Source organism: Solanum verrucosum, unplaced genomic scaffold (genome assembly GCF_900185275.1).
Source record: "Solanum verrucosum unplaced genomic scaffold, falcon-dt-bn FXZP01000060.1, whole genome shotgun sequence".
Classification (NCBI taxonomy): domain Eukaryota; kingdom Viridiplantae; phylum Streptophyta; class Magnoliopsida; order Solanales; family Solanaceae; genus Solanum; species Solanum verrucosum.
Window position 1 is genome coordinate 7,303,817 of NW_026020129.1, and position 13,482 is coordinate 7,317,298.

The 13,482-nt window shown below is 31.7% G+C and overlaps 1 protein-coding gene across 1 annotated transcript; it reads left to right on the top strand.

The window, feature by feature from the left end:
* The first annotated feature begins 1,518 nt into the window (after nt 1-1,518).
* On the top strand, nt 1,519-8,876 carry LOC125826629 (uncharacterized). The gene is made up of 11 exons (XM_049505983.1): nt 1,519-1,910; nt 2,903-2,978; nt 3,292-3,399; nt 3,776-3,892; nt 4,356-4,712; nt 5,818-6,140; nt 7,043-7,142; nt 7,229-7,288; nt 7,413-7,499; nt 7,960-8,100; nt 8,400-8,876. The coding sequence occupies exons 1-11, from the start codon at nt 1,804-1,806 to the stop codon at nt 8,727-8,729; spliced, it is 1,806 nt and encodes a 601-aa protein (XP_049361940.1). The 5' UTR covers nt 1,519-1,803; the 3' UTR covers nt 8,730-8,876.
* Nucleotides 8,877-13,482: the final 4,606 nt, after the last annotated feature.

The following is a 13,482-nucleotide window of genomic DNA, read 5'->3' on the forward strand; positions in this document are numbered from 1 at the left end:
ATTTTTTTATTCAAAATTCATTATCTACAAATTATTTTTTGACAAATGTCGTCATTTAATTTGCCACTTTACACGTCATCGCGAGTGTAAACACACATCTCATATATTTTTGTTGATTGACAAAAAAGTGTCAAAATGACACAGCGAAACCCTACATGAGGTGTCTAAAATGAACATCATCCACTTGAGGTGCCTAAGTGAAATTTCGTGCCAAATTTAAGGGGCCACTGATGGGTTAGCCCTTGGTACAATAATGTCATTATTGCACCATCCATTTAACTAGTTAGTGACAAAGTTAGAATTGTGACAAAGAAATATCAAAATATAAAAAACTAAAATTACATAAAAATTAAGAAAATTTAATATGTAATATATATAAATATAAAAAAAATTACTTACTTACATAGTGTAATTCTTCAATATATATGACTCCGCCATTGATCAATAGTACTCTTTCCGTTTCAAAAAGAATGTCCGTACTAAAATGTTCTTTAATCTTGTAGCCTTAAACATGTCAGGTGAAAAGTTAAAGTTAAAGTGTTGCCGAAAAAAAGAAAAAATAATTCTTTTTTAAACAGATTAAAAAAAAAATGAGATCATTTTTTTTAAAACAGAGAGTCCCAAAACATCCATATGCTTGGTAGTGAGACCCATATATTTTTCGGTGCATGCATGCTATATATTGCTATCATGTGGTCACGGAGTATATATAGCCCAACATTTTGAAAGCTACTATCTTCGTATTTTCAAGATACTTAACATGTTTTATTTCTTGAAAATAAAATTATATGAATTTTAATATGATCAATAACTTTAGATATATTATTTAAAAAAATATAATAGATAATTTATGCCGAAGAGACTAGTATTTTTCATATAGTCATTAACTCTAGTGAAATAAAACATAATAATTATTTCGAGGCAGTATTTGTCCAAGAATCTTTCTTCCACTTTCATCTTGATCTGGTTGTGTGAATAACTTTAAAGAAACCAAATATCCAAGCAGAATGATGAGCAAAACACTCTTTATTTTTTTTTTAAAATAAAAATAAAAATCTCAAAGTTTCATTTAAATAGTTTCATAAGTTAATTCATTCTCAACAGTATTATGGACAATAGCATTATGTATCAAAATCAAAAAAATCATCAAATAGACGAAACTATGCTAAATTACAACCAAAAAAAAAAATGAGGAATGCAACACGAGGGCTTTCGAGAGTCGTCCAAGCCATTTATTATACATTTAATTTAAAACATTTTTTTACCTTTTTCCATATTTTTTACCACCCCTGTTTTTTCCGTTAAAATTCTGATCAATTCCTTTTTTTTTTCAACAAAAAGTTCTGACCAAAATCAACAACATAAATGCAAAAGAGTGACAGGTGAAATTAAATACAATATCATTCAATGTTCTCAACTACACTAAAGTTCAGCAATTCAATTCTTTGCAGCTAGCTTTGGTCCCATCTTTTTCTGGCAAGTACTACTACTATATATCTTTTTTTCTATATGTATATATGTGTGTGTTTCAATTTATTCAAGATTGTTAATTTAGTATGGTCCAATTAATTTCTATGAAAACCTCATTAAATTAATCATTGATCCTGCTATCATTCCTTCATTTATTCTTCTTGTAGTTCATTTATCATAATCCATGCTAAGAGAATTTTTATTTTTATTTTTATTTTTTCTTGATTTTGTTAAATATGTTTTTTTTCTACATGTAATGAGTTTGTAGTGTATTCAAGAATATAATGTGAGATATCATAGTCTCTTTTTTTTTTCTTAGTGATCAAAGAAACAATGAATGGTTTAGTAAAAGATGAAATTCAGAGAAGAGTTGGGAAGAAACAAAATGGAAGTTCTTGGAAATGTGCATATGGTTATTCTCAGCATAGGCGATGTAAAAGGTTTGATTTTTGGGATTTTTTACTTAGAATAGACGGCGGATGTATAATATATGTATATATGTGTAGTTGTGTTTAAGTAGTGTATAATTTATGTATATCGACTTTGGAGATGTAGCTATTTTTTGGTGTGTTGAATGCCTTTTTGTTTCTTCTCATGTGTGTTAGTCTGGTTTTGCATGTTCCTTAGCTTCTTAGATGGTTAATTATGGTTTAGATAATGTGTAGAGCTCAGGGGCGGAGCCAGGTAGGACAAGGGGGGTCTGGGTTGTGGAAAATTACATTGTTTAGACATGGTTGAAGTTATTTTTTTTAAGGTATATATAGTGGATTTTGAATTCCTTTGGCTTCTTTGTGTGTTTACTTTTTCATATTTTGAACCTCTTAGTGAAAATCTTGGTTCCATCACTGACAGAGTAGAGCTAGAGGGGTGGAAGGGGTTCACTCGAACTCCCTTCGCCTGTAAATTACATTGTATATACAAATTGAAATTTTGTTTTTATGTATGTATAGTAGATGTTGAACCGCCTTTGATGAAAATCATGTCTCTGACACTCGTTTAGATATAGCAATAGCTAAGGAGATATGAAATTTTGTGGAACATTGCTACTTAAAAAAACAATATTGTCTTGTCTTATAAGACTAAATCTTTGTGATTACAACATGTAAATGACCAAATCTACAATGACATATTCAACAACGATTGAATATGTTTTTTTTTTTAGTTCAAATACTTGAAATTCGTAAGATCTTCTGAATTTCTTCAGTTCTTGGATTCCAAATTAGAGCAGAATTCCCCCCTTCCTCAACTTATTGATTTTCTCCGTGATCAGAACTTTAACTTGAGCGTGAACACATTTGATATGTTGACTTGGCCTTGTAAGCATTCCTAGGGAATCTTGTGTAGTTCATTCTTTGATTGCAACTTTAAATGTTCATGAGCTATAATTAAGTTCTGTGGTTAGCCTTCTAAGTTGGTTATGCTTTTGTCTCAGTGCTTCCGACAAAATCACTGCTCCATCAAAAGGCGGAGACAGGCAATCCATAAGGAAAGAATTGAATGAACCACCTGTAAGAGCTTTATATTTTTCTTACTTCGTATACTGAAATTTGAGGTTGATTTCCTATATGGTCACTCAACTAATAGTTATTATCTCAGAAAGTCACCCTTCTTATTGATTCCAAATTTCGCAAGTGACTTTCGAAGATATAACTATTAGTTGAGTGATCATCTGAGAAATCTACTCCGAAATTTGATGATCTTTTAATTTGGACTTACATCTTCACAAGGTTGGCTGTTCCGAATGTAGCATTTGCATATTTTGAGAAATGACGAAGTTTGGTTAGATAAGTAAATGACATGAGCTGATATATGAATATGCAGGGATTGCCACCTTCAACAAGGAGTTGTAAAGCAAGTCCATTACATGAATTCTCCAAAACTATTAGCAAAGAGGAAGTTCCAGAACACAGAGCCTCCTTGGAAAAAGATGTAAGTGAATCACTCAACGTCTATAATACATTACGATATGCAATTAATTCCATTATAATGTTTTCCAGTAACCATGTTTGAATGCTATACTAAGTCTGCAATGTAAGCAGGATCTTAATAAAACACCAATCTTGAATTCAAGTCTAAATGAACTTTGTTTTCCTTATCGGAAAATTTATATAGTCATATATTAATGGAAATGAGGCCAATATTCCATAGTATACAGATTGACGAGTACTTCAATATCATTGTGTTTCTCTTACTACACCTTATTGAGATCTTATTTGTATCTCATTAGTTGGAAGTCAGAAGTAACTACTCAAAAACATTATTTATCCAGTTGACAAATTCTCTTTTACTTAACCAATATGTACAGATCGAACAGTTACAAATGCGTTTGCAACAAGAAAAATCAATGCGTATGGTGCTTGAGAGGGCAATGGGAAGAGCTTCTAGCACGTTGTCTCCTGGACATAGGCATTTTGCTGCTCAGGTACCCTTTGACAACTAACCGTTTATACTATCTCTTTAGACCTTTGAGTTGTTTGGTAAAATATAAGAAATGGAGCACGAGTTCATGGTTTTTACTCCGGAAATCTGTTGTGTTGGCCTTGACTTTAAGTTTTCCCATAAAATTCTTGGATATGTTTCGTATATATACTTTGTCTAAAACCTCTGATTCTTGCTTTAACTTGAGAACTTACAATGGTTATTTCTTATGGAGTCTTTTTTCTAAATAAGAAAATCAATGGCGCCTGATAACACAACTGATTGGAGTACGTTACCTATTAAAAGAATATTGATGTAATTGAAACTGATGAGGTTACACTCTTTCGGTCTCAAATTGTCTATAAGGTTGACAACATAGAATATTGCTCATTCTCCGCTCATTTTCAACTCCTAACCTTGACTCTGCTGAACTTAGTTAAGGTTAATATTGGTTCTTCTCATTTCAGACAAAAGAGTTGATAGCTGAGATTGAATTACTTGAAGAAGAAGTTGCAAACCGCGAGCAGCAGGTCCTTTCTTTGTACAGGAGTGTTTTTGAAGAATGCATTAGCCGGCCTTCTTCTGAGCAAAGTTCGGTCATGACTTCTCCAGCACATAATAAAGCTGAGTCAAGAAAACATCCAAGTATAATATCAAGTGCCTTTTGCTCATCCAAAAAATTCCCTTTGCGGACATTCCAAGCTCTTGCTGCCATAAATGACTTGGGAAAAAGAAACTTGTTGCAGTCGAAATCAACACATGCTTCATTTTATAATAGCAAAGCTAATGTACACATTCAGAAAAGTAGTTCAGAGCATACTAAGGTAAGCTTTCTAATTCTTTCTCTGCATATTGGATTATTCCTTTAAGAATCCCTTCTAATAAGAGTGTGTGTTATTCCAATAATAGCATCTTCTTCAGACAGACTCCGAAATGGTGACATGATACTCTTAAAGATTTAATAAATAAATGGTTTTTAAACCTTTTTATTGCCTCTTTTATTATCTCATTACATTTCAGAACTCTTGAATCCTAAAAGTATGAAAAGTTTCACTAAAGTGGCCACCCCTTAAGACCATGGTTGGTGTCTTGCTTAAGCCCTAGTTTAGTGAGGACCTAAGTTGCACGGACTCTTTTCACTTCCGATGCCGCAACCGTGTTGGATTCTCCAAAAATACACTACTTTAGGAGAAACCGACATGCATCCGTTGACATTTTTGAAGAGTCCGAGCAACATAAGTGAGCCCAAATGGTGAAAAACATGAATCCTAGATGTCTTGTTTTTTTCTACTCAGAAACTGAAAGCTTAAAAGGATTAACCACTTTTGACTTTTGTTTCTTTGCTTCTGATATTTTGCTTACCATTGACTTCATCTAGTTGTGTCTTTCTTTTGTTCAAAGTATTAGGCACTGTCTGTAATTGTGTGTGTATTCACCACTTCCATTATAACTTTAATTGTGTGTGCTGCTTACTATGCAATACTTTTTATCTTCTGTTGTTGCTCAATAAGCAACATTTTGACATTAATAGAATAGTAGTTTGTGAAAATTAGTTCATATTAGCTTATTCTTCTTGTCTGCTAGTGGTACATTTATATGTTCACCCATTTGACATCAACTCCCTTTGGCTCTTTGAATGTTTTGGGTTTGACAAGCGAGGAATGAGGTTACAACGGTTTGGTGAAGTTTGAAACATGCTAGTTTCAAAATAATTATTTTCTTCCATAGCAACATTCTGTATAGCAATGATGAAGGATATCAGTACCTAAATCACTAGCATCAATTAAAGTACCTAAACGGGCTAAGACACCAGGATATCAGTATCGATTTGGGGGAGTGTACTATATTAGTAGGCTATTCAAGGCTAGAAAGTACGGTTGGAAATGATGTAACGTATCAACTCATGTTATTTTCTATGAATTGTTGCAGGAGCAAGGGCAGGTAACATCAATGGAAAAATCTCCTCTGGCACGAACTCTTAAAGATCATCTCTACCAGTGTCCTAGTAAGTTGTCTGAGGAAATGGTAAGGTGCATGGCTGCAATATACTGTTGGCTCCGGATTACAGAATCGACAAGTACTGAACAAAAGCGGTCACCTTTGTCATCAAGGTCATCTACTAATGTCATAATTCCTCAGCATGATATTAAAGAGGAGAGAGATTGGTTTTGCAAATCAACAATTGAAATATCTTGGATAGCGACAGACAAGAATAATGTCTCTCGTGCCTCTTATGCCATCAGTAACTACAGGTGCATTTCTTTGATAGCATAAAAAGCAGCCTAAGCTGCATAAGTTTAGTTAGTCTTAAGGTCCACTCCCACTTCTGTATGTAGTCTTTCTTGAATTACATGATGGTTGTTTCTCCCACTTTAATGATTTTGTTTGTCCCGGAGCCACCACTGAGTCAGAATTATGTTATGCTCCAAAATTATAACCTGGAAAAGGGGACGTTCGGTTTATATTGGCACACATTGCTTACATGTAGCGCTCTTTTCTTCGAATAATAGAAGTGTAAATAACTACAAATCAGTTCACTAGCAGCCGTTGCATTTGTAGATGAATCTATGTAGAAACAGAATAAGCACTCTCAGGAAAGTTAATCACTGGATCATACGAATTCTTAAATGCTGGCTAATATCATTAACCTGACACAGTTATCAGCGAATACTTGGAAAAGCTCGAAAAATTCTGCATTTTCTTACCAGCCAATAGCATTGTGTTTAATCTGGATCATTTTGTCAACCACCATCTCTTTTAGATATTAAAGAGTCTTGACCCTACTGGATAAGCTTTTAAGGCATGAATGTTGTGGATATGGCCATACTTAAAAGTACTAAATTGAATTGCTATATCCTGACCAGAGGTTAGGTTCTTTTCCAATGCTAGTACAACTTTTCTAATATTTATAGATGCAAGATACTAAGTTCGAAAGACTTTGGCGCATTAACTCAAACTCAATAGAAATAATATAGATGGAAGATTTATAGGCTGCTAACTGTCTCAAGCTTTTGACATCATTTTTCTTCTTTTTCTGGTGCAATTCATGCTACATATGCAAGTTTGTCTCTGTTTAGCAAAGATACCTATAAAGCACAAAACAGATTGTGTGGGAATTTCCGGTCTAACATGTAGTTTGGTTTTGAACTTACAGAGTTTTGGTGGAGCAATTGGAAAGAGTGAATCTCAGTCAGATGGAAACCAATAACAAAATGGCATTTTGGATCAACTTGTACAATTCCTTAGTTATGCATGTAAAGATGGCTCTTACTTGTATCATTTCTTCTTTTCGATTTGTTTATTATGTTCCTTTACATCTCTTCCTTCTCATCTTATCTAGGCATATTTGGCATATGGAATACCACAGAACTCTCTTAGAAGGTTGGCGTTGTTTCACAAGGTAGTCTAAGTTACTTCGTATCATTTTGATTCTATTCTTTTTGTTTATACCAGATTTAGTTCTTTTTGTTCATGCATGTATTTTTGAGTATTTGAATCACCATTTGCTTCTCTGTATAGTGCAGGCTGCTTACAATGTTGGTGGCCAGGTCATAAGTGCAAATGCCATTGAACAGTCAATTTTTGGCTTGCGTACACCTCGGATAGGACGGGTATTCACTATTCTGATCTAGAGTGATTAAAAAGTTGTAGTTAAGAAATAGCAGGAGTAACATAATAAGTAATGACTTTGGATCCTTCCTCTTTTTGCTCATCATATATAACAATAATTGCGCAAAATAATTGTCTGAGCTACTTTGTTGCTCTGACCATCTCATAAGTTGCTATTGTTTTTCTTCTCAACCTTATGCTATAAGAACAATTGTTTCTCAATCTTACAGTAGTCTGGCATATTAATATCTTCCAATATGCGCTTCGTCAAGAAACTGGCTGAACTCCTATCAAATAAATGTACTAGCTATATAGAGTAGTAAATTCATCTATAATTACTTCAACAGTTGGTGATTTCTCATTCTTATCAAGACTTTGATTGTTCAACTGTTATTATTTGCAAGTTATGTCTGTAGATGACAAACTTTCAGTTGATAAAATATATTTTTCTTCCAACTACAGTGGTTGGAGGGCATTCTGTCAACTGCATTATGGAAAAGATCAGGAGAAGAAAGGCAACTCATCAGTTCAAAATTTGCCCTTCAAGACTTACAGCCCCTTGTTTGCTTTGCTCTTTGCACTGGCGCTGTTTCCGATCCCATGGTGAGTAGTTGTGTTTCTTCATTGCATTTTTCTTGTATAGATGCACGGGAACTTCTTCCAGTCTCTTGGTAAGTAGCTACATTTTCCCCTTATATTGTTAATAAAGCCACAATATTTCATTTTGAGGACTTCTTGAAACATTTGAAGGGAAACAGACTAATTGTATTGCCTAACATATACGAACATCCTAATTATCGAGTACTGTTCTTGGATCATATCTCCGAAAGTGGCCAGCTGACACTAGTTAGAAAGCCGAACATCTAACACTTCCTTTGGTTTCTTTCTTTCTTCTTTTCTAGCTGAAAGTGTACACTGCCTCGAACATTCAGGGGGAGCTAGAAGCAGCAAAGAAAGAGTTCCTACAGGCAAATATCATAGTAAAGAAGTCGAAAAGAGTATCTTTGCCTAAGGTTCTTGAAAGATACGCGAAGGAAGCTAGTATTCCATCCGATGATCTTCTTGGTTGGGTCATGGAAAACGTTGAAAAGAAGCTTCGTGATTCCATACAGAAATGTATTGACAGAAGAACCAATAAAAAGGCGTCTCAGATAATCGATTGGCTACCTTACTCTTCAAGATTCCAATATGTAATTTCGAAAGATTTTACGGAGAAGCCATGGTGGGGATAGTAGTCCTGAATGATGTAGACCAACAAGAGAGAGTAAAGGGTGAGCTAGAAAGGCCTAACTAATTTTCAAGGAAATGGTTGTTCATTCCTTCAGTTTGTAGGATTCTGATTTGATCTGTTATTAAGTGAATGTACATTGACTTCAATTACTTAGGTATCCAACTTTTAATTTGTGTACAAGTTATGTGTAAATATTAGGTGAACTGATACACCTTATGCTACTGCTACTGCATTGTTTTGTCTAGTTTCTGACCTGTCACTGATGCATAGTCTTCTTTACTTTACGGACTTTTGATTATGATGCATCATGAACGTGTCAATATGTGATCGGGGTGAGCAGTGGTTAGATATAGGAGTGGCTTCGCCGCCTTGGATTGGAAGGAAGGGCTTCACTTTCCGATCGTTTTTTGAGGCCAGTTTAGATGAGTGCGGGCAAGTTTGGGAGTATCGATTTTCACTGGTAGGGCCTCACCCTTTGTCACTTAAAGGGTGAAGTCGTTGAAGCGTTTATGAGGGAGTGAGAAAAAAGAGACTTAGAGAAAACCGTCGAGGATACGGTCTAGTGGTCAGTGAAGTAGGACGAAAATCATGAGAGATTACAAATGAATTTAAGAGGTTGAAAACCTTATTGTTCAAATTTGAACTTAAAAATTGCTTCTTTAGAGAGTGTTTGGATAATTTTATACATTGGTCAAACTAGTTTATAAATACTTTTTGACTTGTTCGCGTCTGTTGGTATACAACAAAAGATCTTTAAAGCTAAAATCATAAATTGGTCTCACTCATATGATTTTTCAGTTTATAAACACTATCATGGCATATTGTACTAGTCTATCCTTAATATATATTTTATAATCTCTAAAATACTTTTTGCCCCCAACAAAATCTCCAATCCCCTCTTCTATTTCCACAATTTGCAATTCTTCATGTAAAAATACTTTCAAAATTTATATATTCTTGAAAATGACGTTAATAACATTTAACATAAAAGGTGTTTATCAACATTCTTTTTTACCAAATATATTTCAATTGCTTACTACTATCAATTTTGGTACTTTTATCCAAAACGTAATGATTTTTAATCATAAAATCAATTTCAAACATTTAAAAAGTGTTTTTCAACATTTGATGCCTATTAACTAGTTTTAATTAGCTAACTAAACAGACTCTTAATCTTTTTTTATCTTAGGTTCTTTCTTGTCGTATTTTACGCATATCAATATAAATTCAATTTTAATTTGATTTGCTTATGGAATCCGCATGGTCCACGGGAGGGTGGGGGACCATTTGCCATTTTATGGCATTAATATCTAATTAAAGATAAATTGTATTGATAATGTCTTTTTAAAATGTTTTTGTATTTTTTACACCAAAAATGTTTTCTAAATTTTTTTTTTTTATCCCCAAATTTGAAATATCATATTCTTACGCAATTTATAGAGTTCAACAAACAATCGATATTTCTAGAGTCTAGAGATTGTGTGCTCTTATGTTAGTTGTTAAGCATTAATTGTATGGTCCAAAAAGATTTTTAATCTTGGTAAGCATATTAATACTTCTTTTTGCCAAAAAAATAATGAAGAAAGTGATATTTATGTCTTAGATACAATTTCTTTCTTTCATTTTGTTTCTTTCGAGTCGACAGTGAGAAATATATCTAAAATATTTTAATTTTTATGTCTGAACTAACATGTTTGAGTTTCATACATGAACTATCATCAATTATTTATCAAAACCACATTTAACCGTCAATCATTCAGATAGAAAAAGTGAACAACTGATAGTTAAGGTGTGTTTTTAATAAATAGTTGATGATAGTTTAGATTAAAAACTCGCACACACTTAATAGTTTAGATATGAAATTAAAAAAAATATATATATGTATTTTTATCCATTAACTTTTTTTTTTCAAAGAGCAAAAGTGCAAATTAATTTTTAGTTCACCGTGGCCCATCACCTAAAATAGAAAAGGTAAAAAAAAAGGAATATTTATTCAACTTCATATGCCTGCCATGTTCTTTCGTACTCTCTAAGTTTCTTTCTTAGTCAGTTTAAAAAAAAGTTTTTTTTAAAATAAAAAAATTAGCAATTTCTTAAGCATAGCTAAGATCGTAAAATTAAATATCCTCCATTTATACTTACTTTTTTATGTTTAACTTAACACACCCTTTAAAAAACAATAAATAGAATAAATTTTTTTTCTATTCAAGACCAACCATACATATATCAATACTTTGGGATAGAGATAAGAATCACTCATGAACTGTGAAAGAGTCCAGAGCCAAAAGGGCAAAAAAAATTAGACAAAAAATTCAAAAGGACAACAAAAATAAGTTTGTAATCAAACGGGAAACATTTAAACGGTAGGTAAATGCAGTGTAAATTAGGATAGCAAGGCACAATTAGCACCTATTCATATACACTACCATTTGTTAGCTACAAATAGAAGGATTTCCTCTCATTTTCAAACTACAATTTTTTAAAGTTTTCTACTATTCTTCTTCTTAAAAAATCTCAGAAGTGTGATTTGCAACAGTTGAATAAATTCGAAGTTCAACGAAATTTCAAGTATCACATAAGAAAGAATTGGTGAAAAAAATTGTAGCAATCATTCATCAATTTGCACTGTATTTTCCTCCTACGATTTTCATCACACACATACTTCAATATTATTTATATCATTTTAAAATCTTAATACTAATTAGTATGAAATACACATGCAACACACGTTTTCGAGAATTAGTACTATATATAAACACATGATCAATAGTATATAACCCTCAATTAATATTACATGTATTCCAATACAAACGACCAAATTTTGAGATATTCAAAATTCATTTGGTCACATTTAATGTTCACGATCTCAATAATGTAACGGCTAAAACGAGAATCACAAAAATAATGACTACTAGTTATATAAATTTTCTCACTTTTTCACTATTGTCGTCATCCGAAACACATGAATACACACGTTATCATATTTGTTCTCTTATGAAACTATTAAAATTATTGTTAATATTTATTTTTTTCTCTACTAAAATTGTACAAGTTATTGTTATTATTGATTTGTTCTCTACTTAAATTGTTCAATGTTATTGTTATTATCTATTTTTTTTATTGAAACTGTTCAAGTTATTGTTATTATTGATTTATTCTCTACTAAAATTGTTCAAATTATTATTATTATCAATTTGTTCTTTATTAAAACTATTCAAGTTATTGTTAATACTAATTTGTTCTCTCGTTATATAAATTTCATCACTTTCTCACTATTGTCATCATCTAAACATAAGAATACACACATTGTTATATTTTTTCTCTCCTGAAACTATTTAAGATTTTGTTATTATTGACATATATACTTCAATATTATTTATATTATTTTAAAATATTAATACTAATTAATATAAGAAACATGTGCAACACACGTGTTCGAAAACTAGTACTATACATAAACACATGATTAATAGTATTATATAACCCACAATTTTAATAGTACATGTATTCCAACACAAACGATCAAATTTTGAGATATTCAAAATTCATTTAGTCACATTTAATGTTCACGATCTCAATTATGTAATGGCTAAACGAGAATCACAAATATAATGACCCCTAGTTATATAAATTTTCTCACTATTGTCGTCATTCGAAACACATGAATACATACGTTATCACATTTGCTCTCTACTGGAATTGTTCAAATTGTTGTTATTGTTGATTTATTTTCTACTAAAACTATTCAAATTATTGTTATTATTGATTTGTTCTCTACTTAAATTGTTCAAGTTATTGTTATTGTCTATTTGTTTTTTTTTACTGAAATTGTTCAAGTTATTGTTTTTATTGATTAATTCTCTACTGAAACTGTTCAAATTATTAGTATTATCAATTAGTTTTCTATTGAAAGTATTTAAGTTATTGTTATTACTAATTTGTTCTGTAGTTGCATACATTTCCTCACTTTCTCACTATTGTCATCATTTGAACACATGAATATACACATTGTTATATTTGTTCTCTACTAAATTTGTTTAAGATTTTGTTATTATCGACACACATACTTCACTGTTATTTATATCATTTTAAAATATTAATACTAATTAGTATAAGATACACGTGCAACACACGTGTTCGAGAACTAGTACTATATAAAAACACATGATTAACCACATATAACCCACAATTAATAATATACGTACTCCAATAGAAACGATCAAATTTCAAGATATTCGAAATTCATTTAGTAACATTTAATGTTCACGATCTCAATTATGTAATGGCTAAAACGAGAATCACACACACAATTACCACTAGTTGTATAGATTTTCCCACTCTCTCATCCGAAACACATGAATATACACGCTGTCACATTTGTTCTCTATTGAAACTGTTCAAATTACTATTAATATCGATTTATTATCTATTGAAATTGTGCAAATTATTGTTATTATTGATTTCTTCTCTATAGAAATTGTTCAAGTAATTGTTATTGTCTATTTTTTTTTTTAATATGTTCAAATTATTGTTATTTATCGATTTATTCTCTACTAAAACTGTTCAAATTATTATTATTATTATCATCAATTTGTTCTCTACTAAAGCTATTCAAGTTATTGTTGTTACCGATTTGTTCTCTAGTGGTATAAATTTCATCACTTTCTCACTATTGTCATCATCTGAACACATGAATACACACATTGTTATATTTGTTCTCTGCTGAAACTGTTCAAGATTTTGTTATTACCGAT

Coding starts and splice junctions, on each gene's coding strand:
- LOC125826629 (XM_049505983.1), top strand. CDS start 1,804: ATGAATGGTTTAGTAAAAGATGAAATTCAGAGAAGAGTTGGGAAGAAA. Junction 3,400..3,775: donor GAGCCTCCTTGGAAAAAGAT/GTAAGTGAATCA, acceptor CAATATGTACAG/ATCGAACAGTTACAAATGCG. Junction 7,289..7,412: donor GGTTGGCGTTGTTTCACAAG/GTAGTCTAAGTT, acceptor TGTATAGTGCAG/GCTGCTTACAATGTTGGTGG.